The 23,702-nt window shown below is 46.3% G+C and overlaps 1 protein-coding gene across 2 annotated transcripts; it reads left to right on the forward strand.

Annotated features, from left to right (window-relative positions):
* Positions 1-14,612: 14,612 nt before the first annotated feature.
* Positions 14,613-16,037, forward strand: LOC123175785 (uncharacterized). 2 transcript variants are annotated; one of them, XM_044590315.1, is made up of 3 exons: positions 14,613-14,740; positions 14,865-15,155; positions 15,276-16,037. In XM_044590315.1, the coding sequence occupies exons 2-3, from the start codon at positions 14,892-14,894 to the stop codon at positions 15,768-15,770; spliced, it is 759 nt and encodes a 252-aa protein (XP_044446250.1). In that variant the 5' UTR covers positions 14,613-14,740; positions 14,865-14,891; the 3' UTR covers positions 15,771-16,037. The 2 variants fall into 2 exon arrangements, with proteins under 2 accessions (XP_044446250.1, XP_044446248.1); XM_044590313.1 differs by lacking the exon at positions 14,613-14,740 and having other exon boundaries at positions 14,801-15,155.
* The last annotated feature ends 7,665 nt before the right edge of the window (positions 16,038-23,702 follow it).

A 23,702-nucleotide genomic window follows, 5' to 3' on the forward strand; every position in this document is an offset into this window, starting at 1 on the left:
ATGCTTTTCCATAAACCATTTTATACGGAGACATACCCATAGGATTTTTATATGCAGTTCTATAGGCCCATAATGCATCATCAAGTTTCTTAGACCAATTCTTTCTAGATCTATTAACAGTCTTTTGCAAAATTAATTTGAGTTCTCTATTACTCAATTCCACTTGACCGCTAGACTGTGGGTGATAAGGGGATGCAATTCTATGATTAACATCATATTTAGCAAGCATCTTACGAAAAGCACCATGAATAAAATGTGAACCACCATCGGTCATTAAATATCTAGGGACTCCAAACCTCGGAAAAATAACTTCTTTAAGCATCTTAATAGAAGTGTTATGATCAGCACTACTAGTTGGAATAGCTTCTACCTACTTAGTAACGTAATCAACAGCAACTAAAATATGTGTATATCCATTAGAGGCAGGAAACGGTCCCATATAATCGAAGACCCAAACATCAAATGGTTCAATAACAAGTGAATAATTCATAGGCATTTCTTGACATCTACTAATATTATCAATTCTTTGACATTCATCGCAAGATAAGACAAACTTACGAGCATCCTTGAAGAGAGTAGGCCAATAAAAACCGGATTGCAATACCTTGTGTGCAGTTCTATCTCCAGCGTGGTGTCCTCCATAAGCCTCGGAGTGACAGTTGCATAGGATCTATTCCTGTTCATGCTCAAGTACACAACGTCTAATAACACCATCTACTCCTTCTTTATAAAGATGTGGGTCATCCCAGAAGTAATGTCTTAAATCATAGAAAAACTTTTTCTTTTGCTGGTATGTGAAACTAGGTGGTATAAATTTAGCAACAATGTAATTAGCATAATCAGCATACCATGGAGCAGTACGAGAAGCATTTATGACATTCAGTTGTTCATCAGGAAAGCTATCATCAATAGGTAGTGGGTCATCAAGAACATTCTCTAACCTAGACAAGTTGTCTGCAACGGGGTTCTCAGCTCCCTTTCTATCAATAATATGCAAATCAAATTCTTGTAGCAAGAGAACCCATCTAATAAGTCTAGGTTTAGCATCTTTCTTTTTCATAAGATATTTATTAGAAGCGTGATCAGTGTGAATAGTTACTTTAGAATCAATAATATAAGGTCTAAACTTATCACAAGCAAATACAACTGCTAAGAATTATTTTTCAGTAGTAGCATAATTTCTCTGGGCACTATCTAGAGTTTTACTAGCATATTGAATAACTTTAATTTCTTATCAACTCTTTGCCCTAGAACAGCACCTACAGCATAATCACTAGCATCACACATAATTTCAAAGGGTAAATTCCAATCAGGTGGCTGAACAATAGGTGCAGAAATCAACGCTTTCTTAAGTATTTCAAATGCTTCTACACAATCATCATCAAAGACAAAAGGAATATCTTTTTTGTAATAGATTGGTCAGAGGCCGAGAAATTTTTGAGAAGTCCTTAATGAACCTATAAAAACCGGCATGACCAAGGAAGCTTCTTATACCTTTAATGTCCTTGGGACATGGCATCTTTTCAATAACATCAACTTTGGCTTTATCAACTTCAATGCCTCTTTCATAAATTTGTGCCACAAGACAATACCCTCATTAACCATAAAGTGGCACTTCTCCCAATTTAAGACAACGTTAGTTTCTTCACATCTCTGCAAAACTCGATCAAGGTTGCTCAAGCAATCATCAAAAGAGGATCCATAAACGGAGAAATCAGCCATGAAAACCTCACAAATCTTTTCACAAAAATCAGAGAATATAGCCATCATGCATCTTTGAAAGGTAGCAGGTGCATTACATAAACCAAAAGGCATACGTCTATAAGCAAAAGTACCGAAAGGGCAAGTAAATGTGGTCTTAGCTTGATCATCAGCTGACACGGGTATTTGAGAGAAACCAGAATAACCATCTAGAAAGCAAAAGTGTGTATGTTTGGATAATCTCTCTAGCATTTGATCAATAAAAGGTAAGAGGTAATGATCTTTTTTAGTAGCTTTATTTAATTTGCGGAAATAAATTACCATCCTATAACCTGTAATAATTCTTTGCGGAATCAATTCATCTTTATCATTAGGAACGACAGTAATACCTCCCTTCTTAGGGACACAATGGACATGACTTACCCACTGACTATCAGCAACGGGATAGATTATACTTGCCTCAAGGAGCTTTAATATTTCCTTTCTTACCACTTATTTCATCTTAGGATTCAGCCGTCGTTGGTGATCAATAACGGGTTTGGCGTCTTTCTCCAAATTTATTTTGTGTTGACATAGAGTGGGACTAATGCCCTTAAGGTCATCAAGAGTATATCCAATAGCAGCACGGTGCTTCTTCAGAGTTTTCAATAATTTTTCTTCCTCCTTCTCTGAAAGGTTAGCACTAATAATAACAGGATATATCTTCTTTTCATCAAGATAAGCATATTTAAGAGTGTCAGGCAATGGTTTAAGATCAAACACGGGATCACCCTTGGGTGGAGGAAGATCCCCTAAGATTTCAATAGGCAAGTTGTTTTTCAGAATAGGACCCTGTTTAAAGAACACTTCATCTATATCCCTTCTTTCATTCATAAACATATCATTTTCATTGTCTAGCAAATATTGTTCTAAAGGATCACTAGGAGGTACGACAATAGAAGCAAGACCAATAATTTCATCTTTACTAGGTAATTCCTCTTCACGGTGTTGTCTATGAAATTTAGAGAAATTAAACTCATGAGACATATCACCCAAACCAATAGTAACAACATCCTTTTCGCAGTCTATCCTAGCATTAACAATGTTAAGAAGGGTCTACCAAATATAATGGGACAAAAGCTATCTTGTGGGGAACCAAGAACAAGAAAATCAGCAGGATATTTAGCCTTCCCACACAAGACTTCAACATCTCTAACAATCCCAATCGGTGATATAGTATCTCTATTGGCAAGCTTAATGGTAACATCAATATCTTCTATCTCAGCAGGTGCAATATCATGCATAATTTCTTTGTATAAAGAAATAGGTATTGCACTAGCACTAGCACCCATATCACACAAGCCATGATAACAATGATCTCCTATTTTAACAGAAATAACAGGCATGCCTACCACAGGTCTATGTTTATCTTTAGCACCCGGTTTAGCAATTCTAGCAGTCTCATCACAGAAGTAAATAACATGCCCATTGATATTATCAGCCAAGAGGTCTTTAACAATAGCAATATTAGGTTCAACTTTAACTTGCTCAGGAGGTGTATAAGTTCTAATATTACTTTTACAAACCGCAGTTCAAGCTTTAGCATGATCCTTTATCCTAACAGGAAAAGGTGGTTTCTCAACATAAGCAGTAGGAACAATAGGATCATTATAAGTGATAATCTTTTCTTCAACTTTAATAGGTGCAACTACTTTTACTTCTATGGGAGGATGATATTTAAACTACTTCTCCTTAGGGAGATCAACATGAGCAGCAAAAGATTCACAAAAAGAAGCTACTATCTTAGAGTCAAGTCCATATTTAGTGCTAAATTTACGGAAAACATCGGTATCCATAAAAGATTTAACACAATCAAACTTAGGTGTTATACCTGACTCCTTACCTTCGTTGAGATCCCAATCTTCAGAGTTGCATTTAATTCTTTCCAATAAATCCCATTTGAATTCAATAGTCTTACTGTTGCTATTTTTATTTATTTTAATAAAGTTTATTTATTTTACTTTATTAAAGTTTATTTTATTTCTACTTATTTATTTTATTAAAGTTTATTCTATTTTGTTTCTACTTATTTATTTTATTAAATTTTAATTTATTTTATTTTGTTTCTACTTATTTATTAAATTTTATTTTGTTTCTTTCTGCTTTTCATGTTTTGAACAGAAAATACTTATAATACTAGAGGTTTATAAAAGCTTTTTAGTTTATTCCTTTTGCTATTAGAGTTTTATAAAAGTTTTTTAGTTGATTTTCTTTTTGCTATTAAAGAATATTATAGTTTTGTTTTAGTTGATCATAACAGAATATTTTAATTGATTATTTTTTAGCTAAATGATGTGGCTTTTTAGTTGATCAGTGTTTCATACGGAAACTTATCTGTTACAAAGAGATTTCATTTTTTAAACTTATTTGAACTCCAGACCTTTTGTGTGTTCAAAATGCACCATTCAAAGCCACATCATCAATTTTCAACCCTTTCTGACTTCATTTGTTATTTTTCATGCACTTACTGATTTTTTTAGCTATAAGACCCTGAAATTCAAAAGCATTTCAAATGAACTCTGAAAAGGTTGAAAGTTGGCATGGTATCATCATTTCATCCACATAGCATGTGTTAAAAAGTTGAGAGGGTTACGGCAAAAACTAGATGCACTTCGTGTACAAAATGGACAGTCTCTTTCGAAGTATCAGGGTTTCACACGAAAAGTCATCTGTTACAAGGGATTTCATTTTTTAAACTTATTTGAACTCCAGACTTTTTGTGTGTTCAAAATACACCATTCAAAGCCACATCATCAGTTTTCAACCCTTTCTGACTTCATTTGTTATTTTTCATGCATTTACTAATTTTTTTGAGCTATAAGACCCTGAAATTCAAAAGCATTTCAAATGAACTCTGAAAAGGTTGAAAGTTGGCATGATATCATCATTTCACCCACATAGCATGTGCTAAAAAGTTGAGAGGGTTAGGGCATGGACAACACATAAAACCATTCTGCTTGTTTGCCTCAGCCACTTCGACAAACATAATTATGTGTGTCTGTCACCATACATCCATTGCCGGTTCATCTGCGTGCATTATATATTATTATGTGTGTCAAAAACCATTACAGGTTCACATGGATACACTAGTAGAAAACAGGGCTTTCGTTCGGGCATGGCAAGCCCATTAGTCCCGGTTCAGTCACGAACTGGGACCCATGGGGGCATTCGTCCCGGTTCGTGAGCCCTGGGGGCCGGCCGGGGCCTCGTGGGCATTGGTCCCGGTTCGTATGGAACAATTTGTCCCGGTTCGAGGCACGAACCGGGACTAATGGGCCTCGCTCCTGGCCCACAACCATTGGTCCCGGTTCTTGGCTTGAACCGGGACAGAAGGCCCAGATTTAGTACCGGTTCTAGCCACGAACCGAGACAAATGAGCTGCCTATATATACCCCATCGCCGCAGCAGAGCACTCCACAGTGCTCTATTTTTTCTGGCCGTCGAGGGGAGGGCATTTGGGTGCTTTAGCTCACCTCCTATGCACATGAGGTGTTCGATGAAATGTCTGAGCCACACTAGTTAATCTTTCTCCTCTCGAAACTCGACCTCCGAGCTCCATTTTCCCCGAGATTTGTCTAGGTTTAGCGGTCCGTCACGTCCCGTCCCCGTCTTCACCGCCGTCGATCGCCCATGCCGATCTCGTCGCCAGCACCACCGTGGTGAGCCTCTTGTTCTTATCTTCTTTCTGAAAGAAAAAAATTCTTACTTCAGATAGATACTTGTCTAATTTTGTTACTTTTATTATTCCTTCTTATTATATAGTGCGATGGTTTTGGTATCCGCCCCCGTCGGCCCTCGTCCTGTCTATGATTCGGATGTGGTATATATTATCTTTTTATAACTATTTGGTTCATTTATTGTTTATGACAATTATGCCGACCAACGTGACATAGATTTTATTTATCTAGGAGGTGGTTGAACCGGAAATTCCAACCGACCCTATTGTCGAGAGGTTAAATTTAGTTGAAGAAGAAAACAATTACTTGAAGGAAAAAATAAAAAAATGAGGAGGAGAATATGATATTGGAGTTGCATGTTGCGGATGTCGTCGATGATCGCAAGATCAAGATGGATGCAATGCGGTTGAAGATTAGAAAGATTAGAAAATATGCCATTCATACCGAGGCTTGGTATCATTATGCAGTTGGATCAATTGTTACCTTGGTTTGCGATTATGATCGTATTTGTTGTTGCATTGAAATGTTTTACATAATTTCAATGTATGGTTTAATAGATGCTCTAGAGAGCTATATATATGTTGTTCAATGAGAACTATGTATGTACTTTGGTTTTAATGTGATGATGAACTTCTGTTAATTTGGTCACTTATCTATTCATGAGAGCTATATGTTATCTTCAATTTCAGGGTCTTATAGCTCAAAATAATCAGTAAATGCATGAAAAATAACAAATGAAGTCAGAAAGGGTTGAAAATTGTTGTTGTGGCTTTGAATGGTGCATTTTGAACACAGAAAAACTATGGAGTTCAAGTAAGTTCAAAAAAAATGAAATCCCTTTGTAGCAGACGAGTTTCCGTATGAAACCCTGATACTTCGAAAGAGATTGTCCGTTTTGTACACGAAGTGCATCCAGTTTTTGCTGTAACCCTCTCTACGTTCTTGCACATGCTATGTGGGTGAAATGATGATACCATGCCAACTTTTAACCTTTTCATAGTTGATTTGAAATGCTTTTCAATTTCAGGGTTTTATAGCACAAAGTAATCAGTAAATGCATGAAAAATAACAAATGAAGTCAGAAAGGGTTGAAAATTGATGATGTGGCTTTGAATGGTGCATTTTGAACACAGAAAAACTATGGAGTTCAAGTAAGTTCCAAAAAATGAAATCCCTTTGTAACCGACGAGTTTCCGAATGAAACCCTGATACTTCGAAAGAGATTGTCCGTTTTGTACACGAAATGCATCCAGTTTTTGCCGTAACCCTCTCTACTTTCTTGCACATGCTATGTGGGTGAAATGATGATACCATGCCAACTTTCAACCTTTTCAGACTTCATTTCTAGTGCTTTTCAATTTTACGGTCTTATAGCTCAAAATAAACAATAAATGTATGGAAAATAACAAATATCATAAAAAAATAAATAAGTAATTAGAAACAGAATAAAATAAACTTTAACAAAATATATAAGTAGAAACAAAACAAAATAAACTTTAATAACATAAATAAAATTTATTAAACTAAAATTATCAACGTATTTTCTGTTCAAAACATTATAAGCAACCTCTAGTATTACTGAAACTAAAATTATATAAAATTGATGCAACTAAAATATCAAAGTTTTTTCTGTTCAAAATCATTAAAAGCAAAAAGAATTTTCATAAAGAAATTTTTTTGTTAGAAACTTTAATAGCAAAAATAATTATCATAAAATAAATAAGTAATTAGAAACAAAATAAAATAAAATAAATAAGTATTTTGTTGTAAGTAGAAACAAAATAAAATAAATAAAGCAAAAAAGAAAAGAAATAAACTGGGAAAAAATAAAAACGCCACCTACTGGGCCACCACGGCCTGAATACGACTAGAAACCCACCCATGGGCCAGGATTCAGGCCCGTAGAAGGCCCAATAGGCCCATAGGCAGATACAGTGTGTTTAGGCCCGAAAGCCTGCATTTGAGAGGAGCTCGAGAGGGCAGCGGGAGTGGGGCTTATAAACCAATCTCGAGTTCCCTCAGCTAGCGAGGTGGGACTAAACTTTCGTGCCGCGATGTGGGCAGCACAAGGCCTTTAGTCCCGGTTGGTGCCACCAACCGGTACTAAAGGCATACATTGGTACCGGTTCGTGGCACCAACCGGTACCAATGCCCACCCTTTAGTCCTGGTTTGTGCCACCAACCGGGACCAAAGGCCTCTGCGCCCTTTGGGCTGCTGAAAAGAGGCCTTTGGTCCTGGTTGGTGGCACCAACCGGGACTGAAGGTGGGCTTTGGTACCGGTTCGTGCCACGAACCGGGACTAAAGCTTTTCCTATATAAGCCAGCACTTAGCATTTTTTCAGATTTCATCGCCAGTTGCCGCCCGACGACGCCGACCTCCTCGACGCTGCCAGGCTGCCCCGCCGCCGTCGCCGTCGCCCGTGCCCCCGAGCCCACGCCGACGCCGTCCGCCGCCCTCGAGCCCACGCCGTCGTCGGCCGCGCCCCTGCGCCACGCCCCGACGCCGTCCCGCCCCGCCCCGACGCCGTCGCCGCCCCGCGCCGCCCCTGCTACGACGCTTCCTCCTCGTCGCCGTCGCCGCGCACCCTGTGAGCGCCGCCCCGATCCCCTCCTCCTCCTCCTTCCTGTAATGGCCGCCGCCGCTGCTGCCGCGCCGCCGCGCCCCCTAGCTATTATATATGTGTAGTTTAGATTTGTAATTTAGTTGTATTAATTTGGATGTGTAGTTAATTTAGTTGGTGTAATTTAGATGTATTAATTTAGATGTGTAGTTTAGATTTTTTTTGGTGATATTATTATTGAATATGCAAATGTTTGTATGTTCATATATATGCAAAGAATATATCAATTTTTTCATAGAATTTTTATGGTTTTTTTCTGTTGTAATTTTGTTCATAGAATTTTTATGATTTTTTTGTTCATAGAATTTTCTTTGTCAATTTATGTATATGTTCATATTGTGTAGGAATCTGAAAATTGTGTATGATCAAAGTCATTTATGTATGTTCATATTTAGAAGAAAAAGAAGGAGAGAAAAAAGGAAAATAAGAAGAGGAAGAAGGAGAAGAGGAAGAAGAAGAAGAAGAAGAAGAAGAAGAAGAAGAAGAAGAAGAAGAAGAAGAAGAAGAAGAAGAAGAAGAAGAAGAAGAAGAAGAAGAGAGGAAGAAGAGGAGAAATAAATAAGAAGATGAAAAAGAAGAAAAAAAAAGAGTAGAAGAAGAAGGAATAGAGGAGAAGAAGAAGAAATAGAATAATATATTATTCTATTTTTTCTTCTTCTCCTCTATTCCTTCTTCTTCTCCTCTTTTTTTTCTTCGATCTCCTCCTCTATTCCTTTCTTCTTCTCCTCTTTTTTTCTTCTTCTTCCTCTTCTTTTTTTTATCGGGTATGCCGTTGTCGACATACGTACCCCCCTCCCCGATAACTTTTAGTAAGTACTACTTAGAAAGTGTTTAATAAAATTAGTTAGAAAAATAATAGAACTAGTTAAACTAGCTAGTTTATTTTTAGTAAGTACTACTTTATTCTATTTATAGTAAGGAAATTAATAGAACTAGTTTGTTTTTTTAGTTAAAGCAATTATTCCCGCATCGACATCGACGATGCCTATCCCGCATCCTCGTCGTCGACTCGGTGGAGGAGGCCGGCTTGATCAGAGGGGCCATGTCTGGGACTGGGCTCCGCTGGGCTGGTTTTGGGAGGTGCTAGCTTCCGGGGGGCGTAGGTTGGTGAGGAGCCAGCCCGTCGTTGACCCGATCCTTGTTTGGTGGCGGTCGCGTGGGCCAGTGACGGTGCCGAGGCTTCCGGACACCGCGGAGGTGGTACGTCACCGTGTCAGCGAGGAGGACCAGCACGTCCGTCGCTACATGGTTGCGTTGGAGGGCAGGTTCGACAATACCTGGCAGGTTCTTCAGGGATCTCACTGGAGCTATGATCCTGTGATGGTTCCTTCCCTTTGGGTGTCCACCGCCCGCACCGATATCAGTCGGGCGCTACGGTTCTAGTTGTACTGGCGATATGTATGATAGTATTCGAGGTGTATTAGTGATAATATTCGACGATGTACGGACACATGGAGATGATGTAGTTTTGCTTATAATTGAATGCATCCTAATTTGAATACTACTTTATTTTGCGATTTGATTTTGCTTATTGAATGCTCAAATTGGAAAACTACTCCTACTTCGAATGCTAAAATTGGAGAGCACTATGCAAGGCATATGCATATGATTAGTTGATAGCTTATAGGGTTTTTGTTTTCGCAGAAATCTAGGAGCCCCCGGCCCCTCCATCATCCCCGCCGTCGTCCCCGTCACCGACCCCCTCCGACATCGAGGTGAGACCAGCCAAATCCTCTTTTAGAAAGATAATTAAACGATATTTCGGGTTGACTTTAAGTCTGTCGAGTCTCCACCATATATGAGAGGACGAAGAATCCCGACTGTTGTCGTGGGGGTAGCTTCTCCTTCGTTCCCGTGTGCTAGACAATTTGGTGTAATGCACTCGGGAACGAAAGGAGGAGCTACCATCACCGACGGTCGCAAATGTCAGAGAGGAATCAGTGAGGGAGAGTTCCACCATATATATATGAGAGGACGAAGAATCCCGACTGTTGTCGTGGGGGTCGCTTCTCCTTCGTTCCCGTGTGCTAGACATTTTGGTGTAATGCACTCGGGGACAAATGGAGGAGCGACCATCACCAACGGTCGAATGTATACACCACGTGAGCTGAGAGTTTTCAAGAAAAGACTCGACAAACCGATAGTCAACCCGTGATGAATAATAATGATCTAATTTAGTTTTTGTAGTACATATATTTAATTGTACAAGTTTAATCTTTGAATTATGAACGTAGGAAATGTCATCATCGGACGACGAAAGTCTCCCGGGGGAGTGCGGGTGGTGCCACGACGATCGAGGTTTGTGCGACAGGCCTCACCTGGACGATGATCGGCGCTTCAGCATTAAGCTCGAGGAGACCTTCGATGTTGAAACGGTACGCAACGGCGACAAGTGTTTTTTTCGTAATTAAGCATGACTTCAACTATTTCAACGTGTAATTTTCATCTTTTACAATTCGAGTATAGCTTATCCCATGCCATGCAAGACGCTATGTCTTGGAGAAGATGGATTTTGAAGACCATGAAAATTTTGAAACGAAGAAAATTCACCTAAGGACCCATCATGATGTGGATTTTGAAGTAAATCTGTATAATGCTGAGAGCGTAACCCATTTTGGTTGCAAAAATTGGGAAGCATTTTGCAAGATGTATGGTTTTGATGAGGGTATGCTTGTCACCATGGATCTTGGTGATCCTGGAATCGAGCAAGACAATATGGACATTTGGGTCCTTGTTGATACGCCTCCAGTTCTACCGCTATGTGAGTTTCTCAAACATAGTTATTAGCTAATTTATATTGTTTATTTCAAAATAGTTGACAGCTTATTTTCATTGACAGCTTATTTTGATTGTTCAAACAATGTGCGGAACATGGTAGACAAAACCCACTACACCGATGGCACCGAATAAACTTATCAGGAGAAAAATCATCTGGTCGGATTTTGTACTGATATTGAGAATTACAATATCTACAATCGAACTCCTCAACATTATGGTCAATACATGCAACTAGTGCACGTGTTGAACTACGGTAACTACCATGGAGATACCCTGGTAAGATATTTTACTATTACGACATCCGTGCATCTTTTGCATACTTCTAAAACTAGTACATCATTGCTAACTATAAAGTTATTACTATGTTTTTCAACAGAGAATCCCAGAGGATTGTGTGCCTCATTTGATGTATCAGAATGGCAGCCTTCGTGTTTTGAACATATATCCAGGTCATCCTACGAATCTCAACTGTCCATACCGGATTTCTCAAAGAAGTGGAGACATGCTAATCAATAAATGGAAAAAATGTATGGACAGTCGTAAGGAGGTTCTTGGAAGCAAAAGGAAGCGAAGCTTAAAAATTGAAGATAGGATGATCTCCATTCTCCATAATGGAGAGTCAGGGTCTATATTGTTTTATGCTATTTTACCTTAAAGAGGGTATTTAGGTCCTACATAATACTGATGATCATGTGCTAAGAACAAAGGAGGGTTGGTTCGATGACTATCAAGATGATGATCATATGACCTGTTATTAATAACGAGTAGAAGTTATATGATGATGATTAGTAGGACTTGTTATTATGATGATGCATGATGCGAGCATGAAGAGTTATTATATATCTGTGGATGAAATGAACATGGATTGGATTGAAGTGAAGGCAACATGCATGTGGTGCATGTCGAAAGTAGTACAATCCAAACTTGATCAAGTTAGGATTAGTATTACTTTCGACATGCACCACATGTTGCCTCACTTCAATCTAAGTCATGTTTAGGCATAGCAGTAGCAGTAGCACGGAGATAAGAGAGGACACATCTCTCTATTAGCTACCTATACCAACCTAAATTAACCCCCAAAACCCCTAAACAACCTCCTTTCAAAAAAAAACCAGTCGCTGAAATGCTGACGCGTGGAAGCTTATTGGTCCCGGTTGGTGCTACCAACCGGGACCAAAGGCCCTCCTGCCTGGGCTCGCTGGAGCGGCCACGTGGAGGCCCATCTGTCCCGGTTTGTATAAGAACCGGGACTAAAGGCCTAGGGCATTAGTAACGACCCTTTAGTCCCGGTTCCCCAACTGGGACAGATGGGCCTTATGAACCGGGACAAATGGGCCTTTCTCTACTAGTGACAGATAAGTGACCAAATTAATAGTAGTTCATCATCACATTAAAACCAGAGTACATACATAGTTCAAATTAAACAACATATAGCTCTTCAGAGCATCTAGTTAAACCATACATTGAAACTATGTAAAACCTTTCAATGCAACAACAAATGCGATCATAATCACAACCAAAGTAACAATTGATCCAACGGCATAATGATACCAAGCCTCGGTATGAATGACATATTTTCTAATCTTTCTAATCTTCAACCGCATTGCATCCATCTTGATCTTGTGACCATCGACGACATCCGCAACATGCAACTCCAATATCATCTTCTCCTCCTCAATTTTTTTTATTTTTTTCTTCAAGTAATTGTGTTCTTCTTCAACTAAATTTAACCTCTCGACAATAGGGTCGGTTGGAATTTCCGGTTCAACCACCTCCTAGATAAATAAAATCTATGTCACGTTGGTCGGCATAATTGTCATAAACAATAAATGAACCAAATAGTTATAAAAAGATAATATATACCACATCCGAATCATAGACAGGACGAGGGCCGACGGGGGCGGGTACCAAAACCATCGCACTCTATAATAACAAGGAATAATAAAAGTAAGAAAATTAGACAAGTATCTATCTGAAGTAAGAATTTTTTTCTTTCAGAAAGAAGATAAGAACAAGAGGCTCACCACGGTGGTGCCGGCGACGAGATCGGCGCGAGCGATCGACGGTGGTGAAGATGGGGACGGGACGTGACGGACCGCTAAACCTAGACAAATCTCGGGGGAAATGGAGCTCGGAGGTTGAGTTTCGAGAGGAGAAATATTAACTAGTGTGGCTCGGACATTTCATCGAACACCTCATCGTGAGCTAGAGCACCCAAATGCCCTCCCCTCGCCAGCCAGAAAAAACAGAGCACTCTGGAGTGCTCTGCTGCGGCGATAGGGTATATACAGGCAACTCATTTGTCCCGGTTCGTGGCTGGAACCGGGACTAAAGCCCAGCCTTCTGTCCCGGTTTGAGCCACGAACCGGGACCAATGTATGTGGGCCAAGAGCGAAGCCCATTGGTCCCGGTTCGTGCCTAGAACCGGAACAAATGGGTCCAGACGAAACGGGACCAATGCCCACGAGGCCCCGGCCGGTCCCCTGGACTCACGAACCGGGACGTATGCCCCCATCAGTGGCGGAGCTAGCATTTGACAACAGGGTGGGCCGCGCCCAAAAAAATTTAGTTCGTTCTTCGGCCACATATGCAGTCCCCTGCACATCTGGCTCGCACATACTAGCTTTCTTCCCTATCTTCCTAGCATGTCTCAAAAATAAAAGCAAGGTTTCTGGTGCTCTTTATTTTTCAATAATTCTACAGTAATATGGGTATGATTTCATCGGTACATCTATTTATGTGCTGCATCTAATTAAATTCGTCTACAACTAGAAAACGGAACTCATCTATGTAATATATAACATTGCATCTCTGTTTCCATTCCCTGTCAAGAGTCAGACAAGCAAAGAAATTTGGCTGTAATCGGCCGAAGGGGATTTGAGGCCAGTACCTCTCCCTCAGTCTCCCAATCTGTGCGCCTGAGTGGACTGGGCGCCGTGGCCCGTGGGCGACTCGCCGGCTCAAGCAGTAGCAGGGCCAGGGCGGCTGCCGACTGGGCGCGCTGCTGCGCATGGCGGCCGGACGACGCGCGGAGCACGCAGGGCCGATGCCCGCGGGCTTCAGGATGGCTCCTCCTGGTGGCCGGCGAGGCGACGCCACAACGACGAAGCAAGGAAGCAGGTGGCGAATCTGAATCGAGCGAGACAAGGGTTGTGCGGCTGTCTCGTGTGGTGCGGTGTGCCTGTGCGTTGTGCGTCCGGCCTTCTTTCTCCCCCGGCCGCTCTTTCTGGCAGCACTTGCTGGGCTTCTTTCCCCCTGGCCCATGTCTTAATAATCCTATCCTATGCTGGCTCGAAATCCCAGGGTGGGCTGCGGCCCACCCTGTCCACCCTGTGGCTCCGCCACTGGCCCACATGGGTCCCGGTTCGTGACTGAACCGGGACTAATGGGTTGGCCAGGTCCGAACCAAACCCTGTTTTCTACTAGTGCGTCCCTCTGTAAAGAAATATACGTAAGAGCGCTTAGATCACTAATCAGTTATGAGTTACTCCAAATAAATGATTCTGTGGACTAGGCATTATTGTCAAAATGATCCACGCGCAGCGATTGTACACTAGTAAATAATGGAATGGACTTGGACAGGCCTATGGGTGGGTGGTAGCTGGCAATGGCATCAGTGGTGCACAAGGCGCGCAGGCGGGAGATGAAACGGGCTAGCCTTCCTTTTACTCGCTGCCCGGATGCATGCAACACCCCCGTGGTTTCATGTGCCCGTGCATGCATCGTCGCTGCCATGCATGAGACGGCATCACATGCCGCACCGGACTGATCTATAGACCAGAAACTGCTCGACACGTCATGGGTGTGGCCCACGCGGCCAGCGTCTCGTCGCAGGCTCGCCACTGCGCTGCTCGACTCAACCAAGCTTGCTATAGCTACAATAGCTAGGAAGCAACCAAAGCAGGCCGACCAGTTCGCGGCCGGTGAGTAGTCCCCTCCCCATCTTCGTCTTGGGCTTCTTCTTCTTGAGCTCGATCTTGTGTTTTCTTTCTTTCGCGCCCGAAAATTAAACAACTAACCGTGCCTTCTTGCTGCTGCTGGTTCCAGTCAGCTGGCTTCGATCCGAGTCCGACCATGGACATGGACTCCCCGCAGAAAAATCTTGGATCCATGGATGCCAAGAAGACGATGGCCGCTCGTCCGTTCCAGGAAGACGATGCCAAGAAGATGATGGCCGCTCTTCTGCTGCTTGTGACGCTGGCCAAGAAGACGATGGCGGCTCGTCAGTTCCAGGAAGCTACCCGGCTGGCCAGCGCTTGGGCGCTCGTCAACGCCGCCCACTTCCCCGTCTCCTACGCCTTGGGCTCCGCCATCTTCTACGCACTCTGCTACCTGCAGGTAACAACTACGGCCCTTGGCTGGACGGATGCTGCTGGATCATTCTGAGTTCCCCATCGATCGACCTACCAGCTACCACTACCATGCGCTAATTAAGTTCGTCTTCCTGGCTGGCTGCAGCTGCTGTGCCGCGATTCATGCGAGGAGGAGGACGCCATGCACCGCCCCCTCTGGATCGGGCAGTTGTGCTGCGCCGCACTCCAGGCGGCCACGGCGGCGCTGGCTCTGCTGCTCCCGCGCCGTCGCCGCCTGATCCGCCGTGCCCTTGCCTACCTCGCCGTCGCGGTCGCCATCGTCAACCACTGTTTGTTGGCCAGCATCGCCCACCTCTTGCTCATCCCCTTGATCGTATACGCGGCGCTGCTGCTGCTGCTGCTACTCCCGTGCCGTTGCCGCCGGGTCTGCCATGCCCTCGCCTACCTTGCGGTGGCGGTGGCGGCCGTCATCATCGGCTGCTGTATTTTGGCGAGCTTCGTCCCCATCGCCGTCGACACAGGACTAGGCAGGCTCATCCTTTTGATCGTCTACGTGGCGGCCATGTTCATCCTGGCGGTGGGCGACCTCAGCTTCCTGGCCCTGCTCCTGGGAGGGGAATTCCCCTGGGAGTTCCGGTGAGGAGTAGCTGCTGATCGGTCAGCCGCAAGCTCATGTCGTCCATCGATCAGCTCATGAGGTACTGACGCACGTAACGATCGACTTGCGGGGAATATTAATATTGATGTGGTGCACTTCATCTGCCTAGTATTGGACCTTAATTTGATGCTGAATTAGCCTGTTATTTGTGTGATCGAGATATGCTATGAGTAGTACTGATGAACAAGCTATATGTATGGAGTCTTTGATGAACAAGCTATATATATGGAGTCTTTGATGTAGTATTAATTGGACCTTTTCTCTGCATGATCGACGGTTTATGCCTAGCTTCGGTATAATTGATGTTGGTGATCTTGTTCTGCGCCACGTTCCTTGCACATGATCAATGGTTTATGCCTAGCTTCGGTATAATTGATGTTGATGATCTTGTTATGCGCCACATTCCTTGCACCTTAACTGTGCTAAACAAAAATTGTCGACCATAGCAGTTTTTGTTCATTAAGCTACAAGCATATGACCGACGGACTAATTCGCTAGGGTATTGAGTTTTCTTCTCATTGCCAACATGTTTCATGTGTTGAGAGCTTTGGACTTTTGATCGATGAACTTCGCACGTGTTTATAATGGATTCTCATTCAACCGTGAGCCTCTCACTTTGTTGAAGCAACTAGCTCGGATGCTCTCATAGCAGATTGGTTTCATTTCTTTCCTTCAAGGGGGCTTAGGTGATATGGATGATGGGGCCGCGTGTGCAAATGCAATTATCTTCATCATCTTTTTCTTTTCTTGGGCCTTTGGAGCAGATGATATGGGTCAAGCTGAACCCACTCTCAACAAAGGTATAAAGAGTAATCTGCAATGGCACGCTAAGTACATGTTCAGGGTTGCAAAATGGACAAGTGGTCCGCGGTAACATACTAATAATAATATCTCTACACCTATAAAAACTCAGTTGAGATGATGGTATGTCTGTCATCCGTCATTTCTGACCACTAGATCTGCATCTAACGACTGTGAGGTAAGTTGTGGCCTTTTTGCAGCAATAGGCCACTTCTCTGTTCCAATTTGGAGAAAGCCCCTTAGTATCTTGAAACCTACCACATCCCTCCCCCACCTCATCAAAACAGCCAGGGGAATATATTTTGAGTGAAACATAATAATTTTCTTTGTGGTATATGTATATCAAAACAAGAGTGTTTTCTTTCAAGTTTGTGAACAAGTATTATTCTACGTTGGATTCATTGCAACGCACGGGCACATTGCTAATACGTTTTTTACATACCAGTAGATTGCATTTGTATTGTGTTTCACATAAACTGAAAACTATGACTCTAACTAACTACCGGGCAAGTAGTGCACCACTATATACGTGGTCCATGGAGACCAAAAATAAGCTGGTGAATGCGTTCGATTGATCTGGTAAACACGATGATCTGTCATGTAAAGTAAAACGCAATTAATGTAACTCACAGCCCAGGTTTTACCCGCTAACGGCGGCATCCAACGTCACGTAAAAGTAAATACATGATGCTGTCGAAATTAATGTTGTGCCACTAGGTGGCATATGCATGCATTATGATTATTTTGATTGCACGAACTAGGCAGTATTGCCGTACGTAATGATTCCACGAGCACAGCAAGTATACCAGTACCGCAAATGGAACGGCCTGGCCCTGTGGCTGTGGCATCGGTAGTGCACGATGCACGCGGACGAGTGAGCTAAAACGAGCTACGGACCCAGGCTTTGGCTGCCCTGTGTGCACTGCCAAAAATGGTATACGCGCTGAACCCGCTCTCAACAAAGATATAAAGAACGGTGTAGTCAAATCGGCAATGGCACGCCAAATATATGTTCGGGCTTGCAAAATGGACAAGTGGTCCGCAGTGACATACTAATATACATATGTTATGTGCCGGTAGCTTTTGTGTTTGTATTATAATTCATACAAACAAAAAACTATGACTCTAACTAACTACCAGGCAGTAGTTTACAACGATATACAAACTTGCATCCATCCTATGTACATATAATTTTCAGCAAATAATAAGTTACAAATTGTGATGAATCCGAAGAACAAAGCACTCATCCCGTCATTTCCGCACTTGAAGAACACTCATCTGGCATGTTTCGGCATGCTTGAAACTCGATGCAGCACATGCCGTGGGCAGTAGTGGTCACACTTGATAACAGGGCAGCGGCGAGCCGACTAGGAGTCTTTACTCGGACGGGTGGGCGGCCTAGTAAATATAGATGCCCGCGGTGCGGAGGAGTATAATATTTACTCCTCTAACCATTATACGCATTCCGCTAGGTGACGGTTAGAGAAGTAAAACGTCCATTTCTTACTCCTCTAACCTTTTCTAGGGAATCAGCTAGAGATGCCCTAACCTTGGCATCCAACGTAAAAATAAATGCATCGTGCTGTGGAAATGTTGTGCCACTAGCTGGTATGCATGCATTATTGTTATTTTGATTGCATGAACTAGGCAGAAGTATTGTGGTAATGATTCCACGGGCACAGCAAATGTACCGGTGCCGCAAATGGAATGGCCTGGCCCTGTGGCTGTGGGTGGTAGCTGGCATCCAATAATTACTGTGGAAATGCATGCAGGGTGAGCCAGCCATTTACTGCCATGTAGTACAAAATAGTATACGCGCTGCGCAGATGCGTGGTTTCCTGTGCGGCGCCCATGACCATGAGCCGAAACGGAAACGAGATCGCCACCGATCACATGCCGCACCGCACCACACCACACCGGACCCTCTCCTCTCTCTCTATCTCTCTCCCTCTTCCCTCTCTCTCTCTCTAAAATGCTACACCTCTCCCTCTTTCTCTCTCTCTCTCCCTAGACGAGCCGAGGAAGAAACAGCCAGTGCAGCTCAGCTGAGCCACGCGCCTGCGCCTGCTCGACACGTACGTCTCACCGCAGCCTCGCCACTGCGTTGCTGCGTACAATATATGCGAGGAGCACACCAAGGTTCAAGAAGCACATCACCAAGCTTGCAATTGCAACAGGGAAGGGCCTCCCATCATCTCATCTCACCAGTTGACGTACGCACGTACGGTGAATCCCCTCCCCTCCCCTCTTGGGGCTTCTTCTTCTTCTTCTTTCTTGTGTTTCTTTCTTGCTCATCTCTTCCAATCTGTAGCTTGGATCCATGGGCATGGACTCCCCGCAGAAGAAGCCTGCCTCCACTACCAGAAAAACTTCGTTTGCCGACGGCCAAATCTATGCCGACGGCACCCGTCGGCATAAATGCCGCTATGCCGACGGCCAAGGGCAGGCCGTAGGCCTAGAAAAGCCGTCGGCATAAATACTTATATGCCGACGGGGCCGTCGGCATATACGAGGCCGTCGGCACCTCTCGAGGTACGCCTACGGGGCCCGTCGGCATAGGAGCGGCCGTCGGCATAGCCCTTGCCGTCAGCGCTCACCGTTTGACGACGTTGAGCCTACGCCGACGGGTGGTAACGGCGGCCGTCGGCATACCCGTGCCAGCCCTATGCCGACGGCTATGCCGTCGGCATAGGCCTGGCCCATACCCCTCTGCCACGTCATCGATCCGTGTGCTATGCCACGTCATCGATCCGTGGGACTGCACCTCCGTGTGTGCACAGATATGCCGACGGCCTGGCCGTCGGCATACATTTATTTTGTTTTATTTTAAATTTCGCTTTATACTACCTATGGCAAATATATGCCTACGGTATAGCCGTCGGCATAGGCCCCTCTGCCACGTCATCGATCCATGCGCCATGCCACGTCATTGATCCGTGGGACTGCACCTCCGTGTGTGCACAGGTATGCCGACGGCCTCGCCGTCGGCATACTATTTTTTTATTTTTACTTTATTTTCTCATTTTTACTTTATTTTAGTTTTTGTTTTTGCATAAGATAATTATGCCTTATCTAAAAAAACGTACCCTGATTGTATATCGATTGCCCCCCGTTACGAACGTCGCTATCGCCGTGTCACGGAGGGGGGAAACGGTCGACACGGAGGGAATTCTAGTTGGTGGGGGGATTCGGGGTGTAGCTATGTCACCGAAACATCGCACGGGTCCCGATGCATATGTGAAAGTGTTCAGGCATGCGTAGACGCCCGTCTTGGGGCTCCGCGGTGTGCCCCCCTGCACGCAAGGCAGTGCCGCCGTCACTTGGATGGGGGCACACCCCGGAGACGCGTGCCGCCTCTTCGGACATGCCACCACACCACCCCGCATGTATGAGGGCCCGGTGCGACGCTCGGGTGGCATTGCTACCCCCCAGGGCCCCCGTCCCGCCTAACCCTGTAGCCTTTGACCACGGGATCTAGCCCTTTGACTTTGCACGGACGGGCTTTGAGCAGTGGACCTATCCACCCGGTTGTGGTAGGTCAGCCCATAGGAACACTTTGGAGCAACATCCGGGCCAGACCCACGGCAAGATCCCCTCCGTGTAGACCCGACGCGCCCGTTTCCCCCCTCCAGGTGCCGGCGGCGGTGTCGTCCGTGAGGGGGGCACACCCCGGAGACGCGTGCCGCCTCTTGGGACATGCCACCACACCACCCCGCATGTATGAGGGCCCAGTGCGACGCTCGGGTGGCATTGCTACCCCCCAGGGCCCCCGTCCCGCCTAACCCTGTAGCGTTTGACCACGGGATCTAGCCCCTTGACTTTGCACGGACGGGCTTTGAGCAGTGGACCTATCCACCCGGTTGTGGTAGGTCAGCCCATAGGAACACTTTGGAGCAACATCCGGGCCAGACCCACGGCAAGATCCCCTCCGTGTAGACCCGACGCGCCCATTTCCCCCCTCCAGGTGCCGGCGGCGTCGCCGTCCGTGAGGGGGGCACCCCCCGGAGACGCGTGCCGCCTCTTGGGACATGCCACCACAGCACCCCGCATGTATGAGGGCCCGGTGCGACGCTCGGGTGGCATTGCTACCCCCCAGGGCCCCCGTCCCGCCTAACCCTGTAGCGTTTGACCACGGGATCTAGCCCCTTGACTTTGCACGGACGGGCTTTGAGCAGTGGACCTATCCACCCGGTTGTGGTAGGTCAGCCCATAGGAACACTTTGGAGCAACATCCGGGCCAGACCCACGGCAAGATCCCCTCCGTGTAGACCCGACGCGCCCGTTTCCCCCCTCCAGGTGCCGGCGGCGTCGCCGTCCGTGAGGGGGGCAACCCCCGGAGACGCGTGCCGCCTCTTGGGACATGCCACCACACCACCCCGCATGTATGAGGGCCCGGTGCGACGCTCGGGTGGCATTGCTACCCCCCAGGGCCCCCGTCCCGCCTAACCCTGTAGCGTTTGAACCACGGGATCTAGCCCTTTGACTTTGCACGGACGGGCTTTGAGCAGTGGACCTATCCACCCGGTTGTGTTAGGTCAGTCCATAGGAACACTTTGGAGCAACATCCGGACCAGACCCACGGCAAGATCCCCTCCGTGTAGACCCGACGCGTCCGTTTCCCCCCTCCAGGTGCCGGCGGCGGCGCCGTCCGTGAGGGGGGCACACCCCGGAGACGCGTGCCGCCTCTTGGACATGCCACCACACCACCCCGCATGTATGAGGGCCCGGTGCGACGCTCGGGTGGCATTGCTACCCCCAGGGCCCCCGTCCCGCCTAACCCTGTAGCGTTTGACCACGGGATCTAGCCCTTTGACTTTGCACGGACGGGCTTTGAGCAGTGGACCTATCCACCCGGTTGTGGTAGGTCAGTCCATAGGAACACTTTGGAGCAACTTCCGGACCAGACCCACGGCAAGATCCCCTCTGTGTAGACCCGACGCGTTCGTTTCCCCCTCCAGGTGCCGGCGGCGGCGCCGTCCGTGAGGGGTGGCACACCCCGGAGACGCGTGCCGCCTCTTGGGACATGCCACCACACCACCCCGCATGTATGAGGGCCCGGTGCGACGCTCGGGTGGCATTGCAACCCCCAAGGGCCCCCGTCCCGCCTAACCCTGTAGCGTTTGACCACGGGATCTAGCCCTTTGACTTTGCACGGACGGGCTTTGAGCAGTGGACCTATCCACCCGGTCGTGTTAGGTCAGCCCATAGGAACACTTTGGAGCAACATCCGGGCCAGACCCACGGCAAGATCCCCTCCGTGTAGACCCGACGCGTCCATTTCCCCCTCCAGGTGCCGGCGGCGGCGCCGTCCGTGAGGGGGGGCACACCCCGGAGATGCGTGCCGCCTCTTTGGACATGCCACCACAACACCCCGCATGTATGAGATCCCGGTGCGACGCTCCGGTGGCATTGCAATCCCCAAGGGCCCCCGTCCCGCCTAACCCTGTAGCGTTTGACCACGGGATCTAACCCTTTGACTTTGCACGGACGGGCTTTGAGCAGTGGACCTATCCACCCGGTTGTGGTAGGTAAGCCCATAGGAACACTTTGGAGCAACATCCGGGCCAGACCCACGGCAAGATCCCCTCCGTGTAGACCCGACGCGTCCACCGGTCAGACCCTGTCCGGCGGAAGTGAAAGAGCTAGATCCGGCGGTCGTGTGTGTCAGGGTTAGACGGGACTGGGTACCGGAGGGGGGGTAGCAATGCCGCCAGGTGTTGCGGTAGGCCCTCCTACACTTGTGGAAGCATGGTGGCACGCTCAGGCACCCGACACGCGGCTCCGGGGTGTGCCACCCTCACGGGCGTCGCTGCCGCCATGTCTCGGAGGGGGGAAACGGCCACCACAGGTTACACACGACAAACTGAAAAATAGTAATAATTGAATTTATAAAAAACAAATATGCCGTAATAAAAAATTAAAAAATGTCGTAATAAAAATGCAAGTTCTATGCCGACGGCTAGGCCGTCGGCATATCTCATACCTTATCCACTCGGCTCTGTCGCTGGCAGGTGGGACCAAGCCTATGCCGACGGCTAGGCCGTCGGCTTAGGTCCAACCTTATCCAGTCGCTGCACGCCCTCCTCTCCTCCACTCGCTGCACGTCTCCTCTCCTCCACTCGTTTCTCTCCCCCAACCGCCGCCGCCACCCTCTCCCCGTGCCGCGCCGCCCTCGTCCCCGCCCTGACCCGCGCCGCGCCACCGTCCTCCCGACCCGCGCCGCCGTCCTGCCGCCCCGCGCCTCCCCGCCGTCCTCCCCGCCCCCGTGCCGCCCCGGACGTCCTCCCCGCCCCGCGCCGCCCCGACGTCCTGCAAGGGCTCCGACGTCCCGTCCGCGCCCGCCCCGCGCCGCCCCGTCTGCGCCCGCCCCGACGTCCTCCCCGCCCCGCTCCACCCCGTCCGCACCCACCTTGTGTCGCCGCCGTCCGCGCCCGCACCGGCCCATCCCGTGTTGTCCCGCAAGGGCTCGACTCCGGCCGCGGGTCCGGCGCCCCCTTCCCGGCCGGTTGGAGCAACCGGCCCTCCCTGTGCTGCAGCTCATCACCGACCCCCCAACCGCCGCCGCCCCTCTCCTCCGACCCGACCAGCCGGCCCTCTACGTGAGTTCTTTTCTTCCTTTTTAGTGTTTCGGTACTGTTTTTAGGTGGATGAATGCATATATGATGGAATGTATGTCATATTTGTTGGATGTAGTTAGTTTGCAAAATATTGATCAATGGATGTTATTAGCAATATGAGTTTTTTTTCAAGTTTGAAGTGTGAATGTTGTTATGTGATGGGTGATTATATACTTTTTGCACGGTGGTATTTTGATCATGATGGTGTTGCTACAAATCAATGATGAAATATTTATTGACACTTAATGGTCTTGCTAAAGAATACTTATTTGAGAAAAATGGTGATGTTCATAACTTGTTCATATGGATTTCTTTTAGATGATGATGATTGTTAGATGAGGAGAGATAATGATGATTTTTTATGCTTCGATGATTTTGAGATGATGACGATGACCGATGATAGATGATTTTTAGATGATGATGTGGATGATAGATGATGATATTTTTTATGCTTCGATGATTTTTGAGATGATGATGATGATTGTGATGTTCTAAA

The sequence above is a fragment of the Triticum aestivum genome, chromosome 1D (assembly GCF_018294505.1).
Source record: "Triticum aestivum cultivar Chinese Spring chromosome 1D, IWGSC CS RefSeq v2.1, whole genome shotgun sequence".
NCBI classification, from domain to species: Eukaryota; Viridiplantae; Streptophyta; class Magnoliopsida; order Poales; family Poaceae; genus Triticum; species Triticum aestivum.

What these genes read in the sequence shown, in the direction of transcription:
- LOC123175785 (XM_044590315.1), top strand. Translation starts at nt 14,892, where the DNA reads ATGGACATGGACTCCCCGCAGAAAAATCTTGGATCCATGGATGCCAAG. An exon ending in ACGCACTCTGCTACCTGCAG is followed by an intron (nt 15,156 to 15,275) that starts GTAACAACTACG and finishes GGCTGGCTGCAG; the next exon opens with CTGCTGTGCCGCGATTCATG.